An 18,641-nucleotide genomic window follows, 5' to 3' on the forward strand; every position below is an offset into this window, starting at 1 on the left:
CAAATTTTACACTTGTGCACTTCAACCTATTTGAGAATTTTGTGCTAAAAATTGGCTCTGCATTTGAGTTTTCAAACTGCTGTAAAATTTTATTGGATTATTATGATTTCTCTGTGCCATTTTCCATTGAAATTTCTTTTAAATGCAAACGGTCTTGTTTCTGAGACTACCAGATAAAAATGCTCCATATTTTTTTAAACAGTTTTAAATTTGATTTTTTTTCTGTGAGCAGAATAAATATATAGCCCTATGCAACACTGTACTAACTTCTGTTAATTTTTGAAGACCATCACACATTAAAGCAAGATCTAAAAAGAAACAGATACTCTTGATTTTTTTCATATAGTCTTCATACAAGTTTCACTCTATTCTAATTTATTTTAGCACTTTGAAATGCAAACACTAGCCTCAAAATTTCATCAAACAGCAGAAATATATTTAAAACTGGGAACAAACCATCTAGTAGCTAAAATTTCCTTCTTAAAATTCCCCTATCAATCTGTTCTGCTTGGCATTTTAATTCTTTTACATTCTTAAATGGACCAGTACAGTTTATCAATAAAAGTGGAAGTGGTTTGCTTGCGATGTAAAGTCTTCGTTTACTATATTGGGCAAAGAAAGTTCTTATCTGTGATTACTGTAATGCCAAAAGTAAAATTTTATGAGACATTTTAGTACTGCCATTACACCTTTATTTCAGCCACTCAGTTGCAACTGCCAAGAAAATCATGAAAACCAAATTGGCTTCAATAGGTCATGAATATTCGTGGATATTCTGTAAACAGTGACTTTTTAAGTTCTATTACATCAAAAAACAGGTAGATAAGCTCATGCATAATTGCAGGAGTCATGAATGACTTACTTCCAGTAACATTCTTTTGTAAATATGAAGTTAGGATAACTGATTTATCACAGTGCTTTCTTCTGTTACAGGCAAGATCAAACTATGGTTTGTGAGCCGCATGAAGCTTTTTGGCAACTTAAATGTGACTTAGCTGCAACAAACAGTTTTATTTTTTAAATACAGTTAGTTTCATTTTGAAATGGGAATTATGCAATGACACACCTATTTTTATCAATTAGTAATTTAATTTCTTTAATTACACTATGTGTGCAATGATTTAATTGGTTTTAGACTGTTTATCATCAGGGTAACAAACAAAATTGCAAAAAATTCTGCAAATTATTATAATAGAGATGTTATTTTTAGAGTAGACAATGACCACTGGAGTATGCTAAAAGGTAAATATAAAGGTAATTTAAAAGGTAATGGTCTTCAATTTTCCAGCCCCTCAAGTTTTATTTTATTTCTTTTATCTCCTCCTGCAGTAGTTCCTCTCCTTCTCAATATTCACAATCCAATCTCTTGAAAGATTTGTTGTTACTTGCATGGTACTGCTATTTTTCAGTTGTTCAATGGCTTGTGAGATCACCGAATAAACCTCTTTCAGGAAAGAAAAACTCTCTCCACACTTGGGGTTTTTCAGGGAGATATGAGGGAGAGGGATTTGAGGTCTGGTTGACTCGTGTAAATAATTGGAACTTTCTTTTTGATAATGGTTCCATGGTACACCCCATATAGAAATCATCGTTTGCTACATCTGCAATAGTGCATGTTAAAATATTTTTTAGTAATGGAGAGAATCATTAGATTGTCTGCAATTTTAGCTGTGGCTTAAATCACTAATCCATGTTTCTTCAGATTGTTCAAGACAGAAATATTTCACTTTATCATCAAACCTTTGTTTCAGTAAAGTCACATTAAACAGTGAAGAACTCATCAGTCATCAACTTTCTTCTTTTACGATACTTTTTGCAAAACGTTATATGCTGATGCTAGTGAAATTGTTGTAGCTTGAGATATTTCTTTGCATATTGCTTGAAGATTTCTTTTCTACCCCATTGCTCTTTCTTTGCCTTTTGATATTTTTGGCCTTGCTTGCCATACATCATCTTTCATCTCTTAACACTTTCTTCACAAGCACAGGTAGCTCAATAGAAAATTTTACACCAATCAACCTTCTGACTAGTGTAAACTTCATGAAGTAAGTTGTAAAATTCTGCTGAAATTTTTGCAATGTAATTTTTTAATTTTTAATGTATTATAATTTAATTTTTAATTTGAATTCTATTATGGAAGGAAAAATCAAATGCGCATGCGTGAAGCATATAAAAAAAAAATGTTTGTGGCTTTGAGGTCCGGATTTTAGATCATTCCAGATAATAAAAGTCCGGATTTCAAACTTTGTACTATATTAGGTTCTTTTGGTAATTGCACTGGTAGCCGAGATGCTGATGGACAACTAGTACTAGTAGCGTCAGCTTGGGTATTCTATGCGTTTTGAAAAAAAAAAAAAAAAACTGAGTAATTTTAAAGTTCTGGTTTGTTAAGTCTTCCTCTCGCTTTTTTTTCCTTCATTACATTCTGACACAGACAGTTTTTTCTTTTTTTCTTCCGACATCTGGGGGGAAAATGAAAACAGAACTTCTCAAAAAGTGAGTATACCTTGAACCATTGCTTGGAAAATATATGAACTTTTAGATCAATACCAAATAATTCAAGGAGGTGCTGGTACTCTTTTGTTTATTAAAGTAAATAAATCAAATTTAAAGTATGCATTTTCCTTCGGTTTTCCGTATAGCTAAAAATCGGAAAATGGAACATTTTTTATCTCAGAATACCTTGTATATTTTTACTCCACTTCAAATTTCAAATAGGTATATCTTAAATTCAGTGGTACCCCATAAATACGTCAATCCTTTCTTCTCAAAAGATAATAATGTTTAGTTTAATAAACAAACGGTTCATGTAAAAAAAATATTTTTCGTATAATTATGCTCAAATTGTGGCTTTTCTGAATTGAAAAAACTAGCCTAAGTTTAACATAATAATATGTAAGTGCACTTTCCTATTTTTTAATGTAGAATAACAATAAAAACAAGCAATTACCAAGCAAAAGCACAAAAAAATGTTGCACAAATTACTACGATTGCAGCGGTAGACACAAAATACAGTCAAAAGTTGTTAATTCGGACACCCATAATCCGGACTTCAAAGCTACAAACTTTCTGCGCATGCGTCGCTTTGAGGCATGCGCAGAAATGCATCTCGTTGACGCATTACGCTGCAGCGCGCAATGAATTGGAAGTTGATCTGTCAGTACTATCATTATCTTCAGAGCAGATGTTTTTATTTTATTTGGCTTATAATTCCTTACTAAATGTATTTCATCTTGATGTACTCCGTCTTTGATATGATTTAAATCAAATTCCTCCTCATTATAATTCGCTTCTGATAGTGAAGAAAGTGACACAGAGGTTATTGAAAACAAAAAAATTTCGATTGACAAAATAGTCGGTATTCTCGACACAGCAATTATAGGACTTGAACAGCGGAACTGTTAAACATAGAAAATGCCGTGGTTCGCAAAACAAATATTTGTTACTGAGATATGCAGAGATACACAGAGTTACATGCAGAGATACACGCAGAGTTGAGCACAAGCACAGATAAGTAAGTACAAGCAGAATAATACAAGCAGAGATAAGTAGAAGCAAGGATAAGCGGTTACAGAGTTTATATATATAACTTTATAACAGTTCATGGTTTAACAAATCATAAACAAGACACAATAAATAACCAATCAAAAGTAACATACAGAATGAGATTTAAGTTTCAGAATAACTCGGACCTGGCTGAAAGCTAATGAATGTATCGGACGTGACAGAAAGCTATACTTCCTTTTAACCAGTAAGAATGCGATTACAAATATCTCAACACTCCCCCTTAATCGCACATTATACAAAACATAAAAGAATTACACAATTTTTAAACAGCTCAATGATAACAGTTCATAGAATTTTGTTTTGGACAAAGCCTTAGTTAACATATCTGCAATTTGCAAACCTGATTGCACATATTCAATTCTAATATTTTCCTTAACAGTCTTACGAGTAAATTTTAATTTTATATCTATATGTTTCAACCTACCTGAAAAGTTTTCATTAACAATACTTTTGATACATGACTGGTTATCCTCAAAAATATAAACATTTTTAACACTGGAAATTTCATTTACTACATTTTTTTATCCATAAAATATCTTGAATACCTTTACATAAAACAATTATTTCAACTTCTGTTGATGAAAGTGCAATACACTTTTGCTTGTTACAGCACCACATAATAGGACAGTTTAAAAACATTATAAAGTAACCAGTAATTGATTTCCTATCTTGAGTATCTCCCCCCCCCAATCTGCATCTACATACAAACACAAGTTTGCCCTTTCCAAATCACCCTTTTTGTATATCAATTTTAAATTTAAGGTGTTTTTCAAGTATCTAAGAATTCTTTTTAGAGCACACCAGGCAACATCAGTAGGATGCTCCTGCAGTCGCTTAAGCAATTTACTGCAAAAACAATATCTGGCCTTGTGATATATGCTAAGTAAAGTAAAGATCCAATTAATTCTTTGTATGGGCCATGAAATGCATTTCTTTTCTGAAAATCAGCTGCTGTAGATTTTGGTTCAATGGGAGTTTGGGCTGTTTTACAATCAGACATTTTAAATTTATCAAGTAATTTTTCAATATATGGTTTCTGATCTAAATATAAACAACCAGACTCAAATTTCAGTCTAATGCCTAAAAATTCTGAGACTCTTTCAGATTTTGACATTGGAAATTCACTAGATAACAATGATATTATAATATTTGTTTCTTTTACATCCGAACCTGCAATTAATAAGTCATCTACATAAAGAGCCATAATTACTTTTTTACAATTTAAATTTCTGATAAAAATACATGGTTCAGAGTCCAATTGCTTAAAATCTAATTTAATAACAAAATTAAGAAATTTCTGATACCATTTTTTAGGAGACTGTTTAAGACCATATAAACTCTTTTTAAGTTTACATTTCTTACCACTCATATCATCATATCCTTTTGGCTGGTCCATGTAGATGATTTCATCTAACTTACCGTTCAAGAAAGCTGTCTTGACATCTAAAGTAAAAGTTTGCAAACCTTCATTATTGATAATTACCAGGATTAAACGTAAAGAGCACATAATAATCACTGGAGAAAACGTTTCTGTATAATCTACGCCTTCCTTTTGCATAAAGCCACGAGCAACAAGCCTGGCTTTGTAAGTTCCATCTCGTTTTTTACTTAGAACCCATTTGCAGGAAATGGCTCTTTTATCAGGGGGTAAACTTTGTAAATCCCAGATGTCGTTATCTTCCATAGATTTCATTTCTCGTCCATAGCTCTTTTCCATGGTTCTTGTTCTACTTGTGGTAGATTTACAATATCTTCAAATGTCAGAGTGTCTTGTTGTGCAAACATTACTTGGTACATCTCAGGATCAGGATACCTAACTGGCTGTTTCTTTTCTCTTGAAGATTTTCTTTGTTCCACCTTCTTATTTGCAGCGTTTAGTTCGTCGTTATCAGTCTGAAATTGATTTGTCTTCATTTTTAATGTCATCATTGTCATTTTCACTCAAATCAGAACTAGAAGGGAATATAGACTAGAAGAGAAACACGCTAATGTGACAATCAAAATCGTAAAAACAACCTTGTATTTAGCATAAGTATAATGAAACACTCAATCGATTTCGAGGGCAGCTAAAGGTCCCTCCTCATCAGGAGAAAGAAATACTAGAAAGAAGAAAATAAAGGAGAAGGAGTCTCAGAAACACGTGGTCCTTATCAGCACTGCACGTGGTTATAACTGGATAGGCGGCCAGTGCAACTCTGATTAAAAATCCAGTTATAACCACGTGCCCTAATACTAATGATACTAATGTCCCTTTAGTATTGTCACTACATAAAGGTGTTCGCTAGAAAATTTCACGCCGGTGCCAATTAGGCTTGGCACGGGCTTGACTTTATGCTATTCTTTCACAATTTATCCTACATGATCGCATGCTCAGTATAGTTGCTTAAGCCTGTGCTTTTAATTAACAAAATCTTTCTTCACAGTATCTATCCATTTTTGTGTAGTCTTCGATTTACAGTCACACCTGAACTGGACATATAAAGTGAACAGCTATTATCTGCCATTTATGCCTGAAAATTGAATCTCCTCTGAATTTACTTGCGTTTCGATTTCTGTTCAGCTTTTCATTGTTAATTTTCTCGATTAAATGTTCATACAAATCCTCGATTATTTCAATTTTTTCATTTAGCGGAATATTATTTGCTAAATTTGTTCAACTTTTATTAGCAGTTCTGTAGTTAATTGTCTTACAACCGATGGTTTCTTTTTCAAATTTTCAAGAATGCCTTTCATTTTTGAAATGTTCAGTGTGTCGATTATTCTGGTTCGTAATAGTCCCATAAACAAATACAGTCAAAAGTCATTAATCGGACTCGTAGGGACTTCAGCGATTCGGATTATCGATTTTTTCGAATTATAGATCATCATTTTAAATCTGGTAAGATGTCATGCAGAAATTATAAAATTAAAAATATGAAACCGTAATTTATGAAATAAAGAACAATTATTATCTAAAGGGTATCAAAATTTACAAAAAAAAAAAAAGCTTAATATTTATTTGTTTACTTTATTAAAAATTTTTTTCAATGTAAGTTGCTTCGTTTTATGTGATAATACTTTCTCTTTAATTCTATAAACAGACATAATTTCTTGTTCAGTTACAAAGTTCCGCTGTTCAAGTCCGTTAATTGCTGTGTCGACAATACCGACTATTTTGTCAATCGAAATTTTTTCGTTTTCAATAACCTCTGTGTCACTTCACTATCGGAAGCGAATTATAATGAGGAGGAATTTGATTTAAATCATATCAAAGACGGAGTACATCGAGATGAAATACTACATTCAGTAAGGAATTATAAGCCAAATAATATAAAAACATATGCGCTGAAGATTCAAGCAGCAATTCAACTTTTTGTTTAATGGAAACACACTTTCGCTTTGTAGATCCTTTACATATTAATAAATATATATATCGGAAATTCTATTTGACATAATCGAAAGTTCAAGCTTACTTTTATAAAATTGCTCTAACAGTCTGCAAAAAATAATAAGCCGATCCAATTCGAAGATTAAGGAACAACACAATCTGCAACATTAACTGAATTAGATAATTTTAGCTTAGCTTATATCGTCCGTTATACATTAAACGCGCATGCGTAAACATATTATGCGCACGCATATTCACAGCCGTAAAGGTATTGACGCATGCGCAGAAAGTTTTTAGCTTTGAGGTCCGGATTATAGATCATTCCAGATTATGGGTGTCCGAATGACTGTATTTTGACTGTATGTTTAAATCTCTATAATAAATCAGACTGGATCGAATTTAAAGTAATAAACAGAGAGCGTTGTTCCACATAACATTTATTGATGAGCTTCCAACACGAACTGCTACATATACACAATTATGACATCCAGTTTCTTTTTACAAATAAACACAGCATTGCCACGCTGCCTGGAAAACCAGAAAAAGTCAGGGAATTTAACTATTGTAGTGAAAATCAGGGAATTTCATATTGGCGATCCCCCAAATAGCAATTTTCGTGCCAATGTTGAAAGCGATCACGTTCTTAGAAAATTATGTATCATCATTCGGGCAGCTGGCGTAGCGCCAATCATATTGTCTTTCGGAAAGGAAAAAAAAATTCCAGTATCTGTGTTTCTAGTAACCTCTTGAATTCAGGGGCTCGTACAAAGAATTGCATGCATGTGTGGAACGGAAGAAAGAGTTGAAGTTCTGCCTCATGATTAAAAGAGCTCGTTTTTCTATTTTCAGTTAAAAAGTCTTGTAAGTTAAATTTTGTAATCTTCTATATCTTAACTTTTTTTAATGTATGTTTACTTAACAGTCTATCATATTTGCTTGTTGAAACAATAAGAATTCATGCAGTGCATTTTTAAAGTAAAAGAAGTTTATTGTTGCTTTTTGAATCGTATTTTGTGCAGTATTAAACAAATCAAATTGAACTGTTAAGCTTTTCAACATCGTTGGCGGCGTGTACAGTCAAAAGTCGTTAATTCGGACACCCATAATTCGGAATGATCTATAATCCTGACCTCAAAGCTAAAAACTTTCTGCGCATGCGGCGCGTTGACACATGCGCATAGGCGTTCACACGTGCGCGTAAGACCTTTTACGACTGCGCATATGAGTGTGCGCAAGTGCAGAATACGTTTTCACATGCGCGTTTTATGTATAACGGACCGTATAAGCTAAAATTATCTAATTATCGATTTCAGTTAATGTTGATGATTGCGTTGTTCCTTAATTTTCGAATTGGATCCGGCTTATTATTTTTTGCAGACTGTAAGAGCAATACTATAAAAGTAAACTTGAACTTTCGATTATGTCAAATAGAATTTCCGATTCTGGAGCTCCCAAAGGATCGTACAAAATGAAAGTATGTTTTGATGTTCATCAAACAAAAAGTGGAATTGCTGCAAAAAATGGATAAAGACATGAAGAATGTGACAAAGAGGTTAGTGAAAATGAAAAAATTTCGATTGATGAGTTAGTCGGTATTCTCGGCACAGCAATTAACGGGACTTGAACAGCGGAACTTTGTAACTGAACAAGAAATTATGTCTGTTTATAGAATTAAAGAGAAAGTATTATCACATAAAACGAAACAACTTACATTGAAAAAAATTTTTAATAAAGTAAACAAATAAATATTAAGCTTTTTTTTTTTTTTTGTAAATTTTGATACCCTTTAGATCATAATTGTTCTTTATTTCATAAATTACGGTTTCATATTTTTAATTTTACAATTTCTGCATGCCATCTTACGAGATTTAAACTGATGATCTATAATCCGGAATCGCCGAAGTCCCGACGAGTCCGGATTAACGACTTTTGACTGTATATAATATGATTATCGGATTTCGAAATTACGCAAAAAAAAATCTGATAGCTTATAAATTTCATTAAAAAAATGGACTTTGTTTTGTAAATGGCAAAATATTCTTCCCCCTCTTTTTTAGTTCTGAATTCAGTTTTCCGTTGTTTTGATTTTTAAATAATTCACATTAAAAGCTTACTTTTGAGAAATAAACGGATAAAACTTGTGACCAAATTCAGAAACAAACATTACATATTAAAAAGTTTGTCCCCTCTTTTTTTTTATACACTTCATGTAGTAAAAATAAGTAATCAATCCTGCTCTTGTTGGAAATTTCCAAGTTTGCTGTGCTTTTCCCCCATGCTCGTACAAAACAAAATCTTTTAAACATTTTTCTTTTTTATAAATGCCTTGTTATTTTGCAGTAAATTAAACAAAATAATATCAAGTTATCTTGGCTAACCATTCAATGTAACTATATTCGGCAAATTACCGTTAATTATTGTAATTCACTTTTTAATCTTCAATTAATTTATTTAAATGTTATTCATGTCATTTAATGTTGCTTCTTCCTTCTAAATTTATTTCTTATTAGTTGATACTTTCAAATTTCGGACAATTTTCTATGGCATACTTGTGAAACTAATTCTGGCAGTATGATAACATACCATTACGAAATTTAGTGCACATATTTGTAAGTTATGTATGTTGCTAAATAAGTATAAAATACTTCAATGTATTTAAAAATATTAGATTTCTTCCTTTCCTTTAGCTGCAAAATGTCTGAACAAAATGCATTTTTTAATCCAGCTTGGGCAGATTCTAATCTCAATTCTCAGTGGAGTCCATGGTTGCAACCTATCGAAGGAGCTCCTAACATGGCAAGATACATGTTTTGCCAAAAAAATATCATGCTTAGTAACATGGGAAGGAAAGCAATCACAAGCCACATAAACAGTGTAAAACATAAGAAAATCATTTCTATGAAGAAAACTTGGAACTTGGAAAACTTAAAAAAACTATTTCTCCATAGATAAAAAAGTTCTGAAACACAGCAGTCTTCAGCACTAGTTGCTGAATCATCAAACTTAACTCCTTCATAACTAAGGACAAAATTTTAGCTGCAGAATTACTGTGGGCTATGAAATTTGTTTCTTCACATGTTTTGTATAATTTATTTAATGACGCTGTTATTCTGTTCCAGAAAATGTTTGATAACAGCAATAAAGGTAAAGCTATGACCCTGCGACGTACAAAAATGTCATACAGTCAAAAGTCGTTAATCCGGACACCTCAGGACTTCGGCGATTCCGGATTATCGATTTTTCCGGATTAGAGATCATCAGTTTAAATCTGGTAAGATGGCATGCAGAAATTATAAAATTAAAAACATGAAACCATAATTTATGAAATAAAGAACAATTATGATCTAAAAAGTATCAAAATTTACCAAAAAAAAAAAAGCTTAATATTTATTTGTTTACTTTATTAAACATTTCTTTCAATGTAAGTTGTTTAAGTTGCTTCATTTTTTATGTGATAATACTTCCTCTTTCATTCTATAAACAGACATAATTTCTTGTTCAGTTACGAAGTTCTGCTGTTCAAGTCCTATAATTGCTGTGTTGAGAATACCGACTATTTTGTCAATCAAAATTTTTTCGTTTTCAATAACCTCTGTGTCACTTTCTTCACTATCAGAAGCGAATTATAATGAGGAGGAATTTGATTTAAATCATATCAAAGATGGAGTACATCGAGATGAAATACTACATTTAGTAAGGAATTATAAGGCAAATAAAATAAAAACATCTGCCCTGAAGATAAGGATAGTGCTGACAGATCAACTTCCAATTCATTGCACGCCGCGGCGTTTCCTTCCCCCCCCTGCCGCAGAGCAGGGTGAAATTGATAAACAGATTTCGGAATGGTTAGAAAAACGAAGGATATGCCTTTATCCATTTTTTGCCGCAATTCCACTTTTTGTTTAATGGACTTCGAAACATACTTTCGCTTTGCAGATCCTTTACATTTTAGTAAATATATCGCTTTGCAGATCCTTTACATATTAACAAATATATATCGGAAATTCTATTTGACATAATCGAAAGTTCAAGCTTACTTTTATAAAATTGCTCTAACAGTCTGCAAAAAATAATAAGCCAGATCCAATTCGAAAATTAAGGAACAACGCAATCTGCAACATTAACTGAATTAAGTAATTTTAGCTTAGCTTATATCGTCCGTTATACATTAAATGCGCATGCGTTAACGTATTATGCACATGCGCACACGCATATTCACAGCCGTAAAGGTCAACGGGATGCATGCGCAGAAAGTTTGTAGCTTTGAGGTCCGGATTATGGGTGTCCGAATTAATGACTTTTGACTGTATTTAGTGTCATTTGGTTTAGCTCAATACTTCAAAAAGATGCTCAAGACTGAGAGAAGCTGTTAAAGATAAGATACTTTTGGCAAAAATCTCTTTTTTTATTTCTGTTGCAGGAGTTCTACATCCATTCAGACAGATGATCCTTTGTGCCCCTTTTCTGTATACAAGTTTCCATAGTATGCTAAGTCATCTTCTCTCCAAATTTGTCAAATGAGATATACTGCAAGAGGCAATAACTCCTGAAAAACTGATAAAAATAGATATTCTGGATCAAAACATTTATTGTAATTTTGCAGATATAGATGTGGGTATTGCTGCTGGTGCAAGTTTAGCTAAAAATGGAGTATCTGATCTTAACAAAAGAAAATTCAGAACTCGGTGCAGAACATTTTTGGTTAAGCTGGTGTCAAAAATATTTTAAAGAAGCCCATTGAAATATAGCTTAGTTAAATACATTTCTTCGTTAGATCCTAAGCTCATTACGTCTAATGAATTTTTATGTGAGAAGAGGATGGAGAGGTTACTGCATATACTGCATGAAAGTGAATGGATAAATTCCACAGTTGCAGATAAATCAAAAGTGCAGTTTAAAGAATTATTATTCAGAAGTAAGAGTGTTTGGAAAGAGACTTTTGTTAATTATGCTGCAATGCGACTTGATCACTTTTATAAGGACTTGATTAATAACTCAGATTTTAAAGAACTTTTGAAATATATTAAATTTCTTATTTTTAATTCTAATAAAAATTTACATTTAACATATATTATGTATGCTTATATTAACAGTTTTGTATCAGGGAAAAAATGCTTTTTTAACCTTTCAGAATTTAGCAAATGTTGAAATATCACTGAGGTGATTGTTTGCCAATTATATATTATTTAATAAGGTAGATATAAATGAGCCCTGCACTGCCATTTTGTGAACAGTAACTTCCATTCCAGAATTTATGTATAATACTTTTTAATATAATTCGTGACATAATTTTATCACAATTAATGGTGGAGAAAATCTTTGTTTAAAAGTTCATACATTGGATTGAAAAATCAACGATTTTCATTTCTGATTTTGTTTTAGATGGAATGCATTGTACTTATTTAATTGCTTTTGTAAATGAAAGTTATTGAGGAAAATGGAAAATAACTCCTGTTGTAGTCATAATAGTAATTGTTTGGGTAATATACTTTATATATATGTATATAAGTCATATGCAATTAGCAAATTTTTGTGTTATCAAGTGGCACCATAATGAATTTACCTTTAGCACAACTAACGTGCACTATGCGGATAGACTGGAATTTTCTTAAAACACTTAGAATTAGTCAGGGAAGTTCATTCTCCTGTTTGAGTGGCATCCCTGTAAACACTACTTCCATCTGTTGGCAATCTGAGAATACATAATCACAATTTTATATTGAACAACAGGGAAAAGGCTGGGGAGCTATAGCTGTCCAAATTGAGAGTACCAGATATGGTAAATAAGATTGAGCTGTGAAGTATAAGCTGGTGAAAAACAAAATTGGTTGGAGTTCAGTTGGACAGTATAATTTTCTAACTATGCAATTGTTCAAATCAAGAATTTTCATACATTCAGGGAAAATCTGCTAGTGTAACCTCTTAAAACTCTCATTTGGGATTAGCAACTTGTCTGTGGCTGGTTACAGAACTTTTGTTACAAATAGAATAGTTAAATGATATGGCAATTTTAAGTATGCTATGTAAATTCTTAGATTTAATTTGATTTATTTTAGACCAAGCAAACTATGGGTGATGTAATGAAAGAGGCTGCTTTCTCATTGGCTGAGGCGAAATTCACTACTGGAGATTTTAACCATATTGTGCTTCAAAATGTTACCAAAGCTCAGATTAAAGTCAGGAGTAAAAAGGATAATGTAGCTGGTGAGTAGTTTTGCAATATTTCAGCTTTCTTCTTTTCAGTTTGGTCTTTATTATATATGCTGTATTTACTGTTCTTTCTGCAGAATATAAGGATTAAAAAATTAACTAATATATTATTTATTTAAATGTTTTTATGTTTTGTTTCATTTTTAAAAATATATGATAATTTAAAAATTTGTCTAGGGATCATATGTTTCTCCTACTTAATAATTGTATACTGAATTTTCAGCATATGAAGTGTAGAAGTGAGTTCGTCGTAGTAACTAATAATTCTTAATACATTTTAGTATGTTTTATATCAAGGGTTTCCAACAAGGGTGCTTGCACCTCTTGGGTGTGTGAGGTAGCATTCTAGGGGGTGCAAGGTAATGCAAATGTTGCAAATTATAGTCAGCTCATTGCACTGATGGGGTTTAGAGTTGGATGATTCTCTCATTTTACTGAGAAAATGAACAATTGATTCCAGAAGATAAATTGGTAGCTGTTTTAGAGTTAATGGAGAGCTCTTATTGGAAGTGTTGTGGGTATAGAGATTGTTATTCATTTAAAAACTAAATCACTTTACTAAGCGAGCAAATACTTGATCCCCCCCAACCAAAAAAGAGCAGAATGTTGGAATCAAGCCAGGAAACTGATTTTTAGGAAGAATGCTAATTCTTCCATGTTAAAAAAAGAATGTAATTTTCATCATTTCCCAAATTTTTGAAAATTTTTTTATTCTAATATTTTATTATTAGTTCAGTGTGGAAAGGCGGTGGAATCTCAAAATTGCAATTGAAAAAAATCAGTTCTGGGAGTAGCTTTAATTGAGTTTATTCTCACTACTTGCGCATCAATGGTTTTAAGATTCAGTGGTAATCCAATTTTTTCGAATATATGTGGTGGTTCAGCAAAACATAATATCACATCAAATCTGAATAAATCAAAAATCAATAATCACCAATCAATAAATATAAATTGATTTAATGGAGTATAATAATATCTCAATCTCGGAATCTCACATCATCACTGCGTCACACCTTCTTTCGAGTCTCTGAACATTCAATGACGATCTCAGCGCCCTCTAGCATTACGCGGGTCTTACCATTCTCCCCGCTTAAACTCCCATGGAGTTTACAATGGAACTTTGTTGTGGCTCGTCGAAGAACACCTGTAGAGGTCTTGACTTCAACTACTCTGACCAGATCATCAGCACCAGGATACACTTGCTGGATGCGACCTAATGACCAATGCAAAGGATTGGAACTGGAGTCCTTTAGCAGTATCTGTTGACAAATCTTCATGTTTGGCTGCGAACTGCTCCATTTGGCACGATTCTGTAGTTGATTTAGATACTCGGACTGCCACCGCTTCCAAAATTTAGCTTGGAGTCTCTGAACTAGTTCCCACCTGTAATGAAAAGAAAGAGAATCCGAAGCAGTATGTGGTTCAGGAAAGGATAACATAGCATTTCCTGTCAAAAAATGTCCTGGAGTTAAAGGCTGTAAGTCATTCGGATTGGAAGAAAGCAGTGATAATGGGCAGGAATTCAGAACTGCTTCTATCTGAGTAACTAAAGTAGTTAACTCTTCAAAATTCATGATAGCTGATTTTGCTACCCTTAACAAAATCCGTTTCACTGATCTTACGTTTGCTTTCCACAGGCCGCCAAAGTGAGGAGAAGCTGGTGGGATAAATTTCCATTGGATGCCTTCTTCTGCACTAAATCCTTGAATTGGGTTAGATTCACAAATATCATTATATGCATTAAGAATATTTCTCGCTCTTTTGAAATTCGTGACGTTATTTCTCCAGATAATGGCTGGTTTGGATCTTCTGGCAATAAATCGTCATAAACAGGCTAGAAAAGCTTCTGTTGTTAACTCAGAAACAACTTCTAAGTGCACTGCTTTAGTGCAAAAACAAATAAATAATACAATATAAGACTTTAAAGTCACTTTTGATCTTTTCAAATTAGGTTTTCTGATTATAGGTCCTGCGAAATCTAATCCGACCTTCTCGAAAGGTCTAGAAGGCACAACTCTGTCCCTAAGTAGGTTACATATCATCTGGCTTACCGTTTGATTCTTCGTTCTGAAGCAAGTTATGCACTTATTTATTACTCTTCTAACTCGTTCTTGACCAGACGGTATCTAATATATCTGTCTTATTAAAGATAATGTAGTCTATGATAATATTCAATAACTAAATTAGTGAAATGATGAGCCTTTGGTAAGAGTATCTGATGTTTCTGAAATTCAGAAAACTTAGAATACTCCAGTCTTCCTCCTACTCTCACTACCTTATTTTTGTCAAGAAATACGTTCTGAGATGATATTTTACTATTTTTTGGAATTGATTGTCCGTTTTTTAAGCACTTTGTTTCCCTTCAAAATTCAGTTGACTGTACCAGTTTTACTAAAACTTCAGTAGCATGTCTTAATTCAGAAACACATATGAAGTCTGTTCTTAAATCTGGGTTCACTTTACAGTTATATATAAATCTCAAACATAAAGCAGTTTTCCTAATTAATTTACTCAATGAAGAGTATCTTGTGATCAAATCGTTTTCAGTTTGGCTATTTTCAACAGTTGCATTTACAACTGACTTCTTAAACTCTAACTTATCGACATTGACTTTGGTTTCTTCCATTGATTCTAAGGAGGATGGCCATGCTGTATTATTCATTGTCAACCAACAGGGTCCACCAGAGCTGATTATTCTTGAGCTCACTTAAGGATAAACCCCTAGAAATCAAATCGGTGGGATTACTCTTTTCTATACAATGATGCCATTCCTTTGGGTTGCTGTATTTTTGTATTTCTTTTATTCTATTCTTCATGAACACCTTATGTCTATTTGGATCACCTTTGATCCAGTAATAAGCTATTGAGGAATCTGTGCAAAAATATCGAGTAACTGGAAAACTTAGTGCAGTTACGATTTTATTGCCCAATCTTGAAGAGAAAAGTGCACGCACGAGTTCCAATCTAGAAATCGAAAGGGTTTTTAACGGAGCCACCCTGCCCTTTGATGCTTCAAACCTAGAAATTATATTTCCACCCTTTAATTCTATGCGTAAGTATGCAACAGTACCATAAGCTTTCTTAGATACATCTGAAAAACAAGTGTAATTAAATAGTGATTTCATGACTAGGCAAAGAATTTTTAAAATAATATCGGGGAATAATTATTTCCTTTACATCTTGGATCTCATCGCACTGTTTATTCCAAGCAATTTCTAACTGTTTGTCCAATTTTTCATCCCAGTCTAATCCTAAATACCAAATTTCTTGCATCAAGTACTTAGCTCTAATAGTATACGGTCGTATAAAACCTATTGGATCGAAAAGTCAACCTACCGCTTGTAGTAAGTGTCTTTTTGCGTTAGTTTGTTTTGAAAGAAATGTTAAAACATATCAGTTTGTTCATCCCAACCAATTCCCAATACTTTTGAAGCTATCAACTTTGTATCTAGAGACTCTTCACTCTGATCTACATCGAAGTTTAAATTCTTTAATTCTTTACTTAGCTCAGGAGAATTGGTTTTCCACTTTCGAAGGTCCATGCTTGCCTCTTTTAGAATGTCTACACTCTCTTTACAAGTCTTTAGAGTCTGTTGAACAGTGACTTGCCCACAAATAAAATCGTTGACATACAATGATTCATTAAGATGTTTAGAAGTCAGAGGAAATTTATCTACGTCCCTTTTCAAGTGATGTTTGATTGTGACTGCGAGGAGGAATGAGCTAGATCTCTCCCCAAATAACACCCTTGTCATCCAAAAAACTTCTAATTTATTGTTTTCATCATCAGTTCCTGGATCTTCTTCCCAAAAGAATCTGGTGTAGTTTTGTTCACTTTCATCTATTTCGATTTGGAAAAAGGCCATCTTTATATCTACAACAAATGCTATTGGATTCGTTCTAAATCTAATCAAATGAAGAAATAGGTTAGGCATAAAATTAAGTCCCGTGTATAAGCAATCGTTGAAAGATAATTGACTTTTTGCATGCGCCGAAGCATCAAACACAATGCGTAATTTGCTTGCAGTCTTATCCATACGTATTACAGCTCGTTGAGGTAGATAAAACGTATTTTGGTGTAAATTTACTTCATCAACTGGGGCGGGTTCAATAATATTCTCCGAAAGATAATTCTTTAGAACAGTGTTATATTCACAAAATAAGGAAGGGTCATTTTTAAAAGATTTCAATCTCAAAAATCTTTTCATTGCTATCTGTTCGTTGCTATTTGTAATAATGTCTTCATATTTGGTTTCCAGGGCAATTTCACTTTATGTCGCTTATTTTGATATGTAATTCCGGATTCAAATTCACTCATTATTTCTTTCTCAGTGGTTTCTATGTCAGCTACTTCTGCCTCGATACCCAAATTTTCTAAATTACAAAATTCCTTGAGTTGATCGGAAATATTGAATTCGTTTAACATAACACTCATTGCAAACGTTTAATTTAAGTTCGTGTTTCGGCCTTGCAAACACCACCCAAATATTGTTTCATCTGCAACGAGGGTTTGGTTAGGCGTGTAATTCGACCAGTGACAATATCACAATAGTAATCTGCACTATGAGAGTGGACTCGTCCATTGATTGTGAAGCAGCGTTTGTTTGAGCTCCGTATTTTTGGCTTTTTTAAGTGTGATTAAAAGGTGAATCAATGAAAATTTTTATTATGATATGTTTATGAGGTGTCCAGTTCCCTGTGAAAGAAAAATTTCTGCTGTGCATCTAGCTTTTAACAAGCAGTGGATATTTTAATATCTTGAGTGTCGGTAAGCACTGAGTTTCAAAATGGCAGCTTAATAAAACCGAAATTGTTCTATCGTCAAACTACTGTATGTACAGGAAGACCCGCCCTGTGGAGCAACCACGTTATAATTGGATATGATCAAAGCGTAATGTGCTTCCGCAACTTGGTTCTACTGTGAGTAAAGCAATTATTTAATTGCATTGGTTATCCTGGGAAATAACTTTTAAATTTCTTTTCTTCTAAGTGTTAATGGTGTGGATTAATTATTCTTTTTTTTTATTATTATTATAATTTAACTTGGCTCCCAGTTTGTTTATTGAGTATATTTCTTTTTTTTTTTTTTAACTGAATAAGATTTTGTATCTAATAATTTTTTTCTTTTATAATGTTTTTCATTCCATAAAATAAGTTGGTTCCCTTAATAGCAATTATATGAGACAGTCCCAGTCTTTATCCTAGTAAATATTTACTTTTAAATTATGTTTTTCAACCCTCCCATAACTGGGGTTTTGTAATACTATTGATTTCTAATTACCTTTTTTGTAATTTTGATTTCTTTTAATAGTTTAAAAAATAATAATGATAATAATTGTTTAAAATTCATACCACTGGTTCGATTCTGCATAACAGCAATCACTTTCCCATTGAATACTGTTTTATTATTACTATGCTAAATTCATTCTGCTTATTGATTCTGTATTGACTGTAAACGATTTACTGTAAGGGAAGTATTAATGCTGATAAGCTATTT

The 18,641-nt window shown here is 32.6% G+C and overlaps 1 protein-coding gene across 1 annotated transcript in view; it reads left to right on the forward strand.

Annotated features, from left to right (window-relative positions):
- LOC118194173 (V-type proton ATPase subunit D-like) overlaps positions 1-18,641 on the forward strand; it is a 92,892-nt gene that overhangs the window by 22,610 nt on the left and 51,641 nt on the right. Inside the window, exon 3 of the mRNA XM_085816920.1 lies at positions 12,991-13,138. Within this exon, the coding sequence (XP_085673046.1) occupies positions 12,991-13,138 (148 nt within the window). The remainder of the gene's footprint in view (positions 1-12,990; positions 13,139-18,641) is intronic.

Source organism: Stegodyphus dumicola, chromosome 5 (genome assembly GCF_044657685.1).
Source record: "Stegodyphus dumicola isolate Sdum_Otavi_A_Nest chromosome 5, ASM4465768v1".
NCBI classification, from domain to species: domain Eukaryota; kingdom Metazoa; phylum Arthropoda; class Arachnida; order Araneae; family Eresidae; genus Stegodyphus; species Stegodyphus dumicola.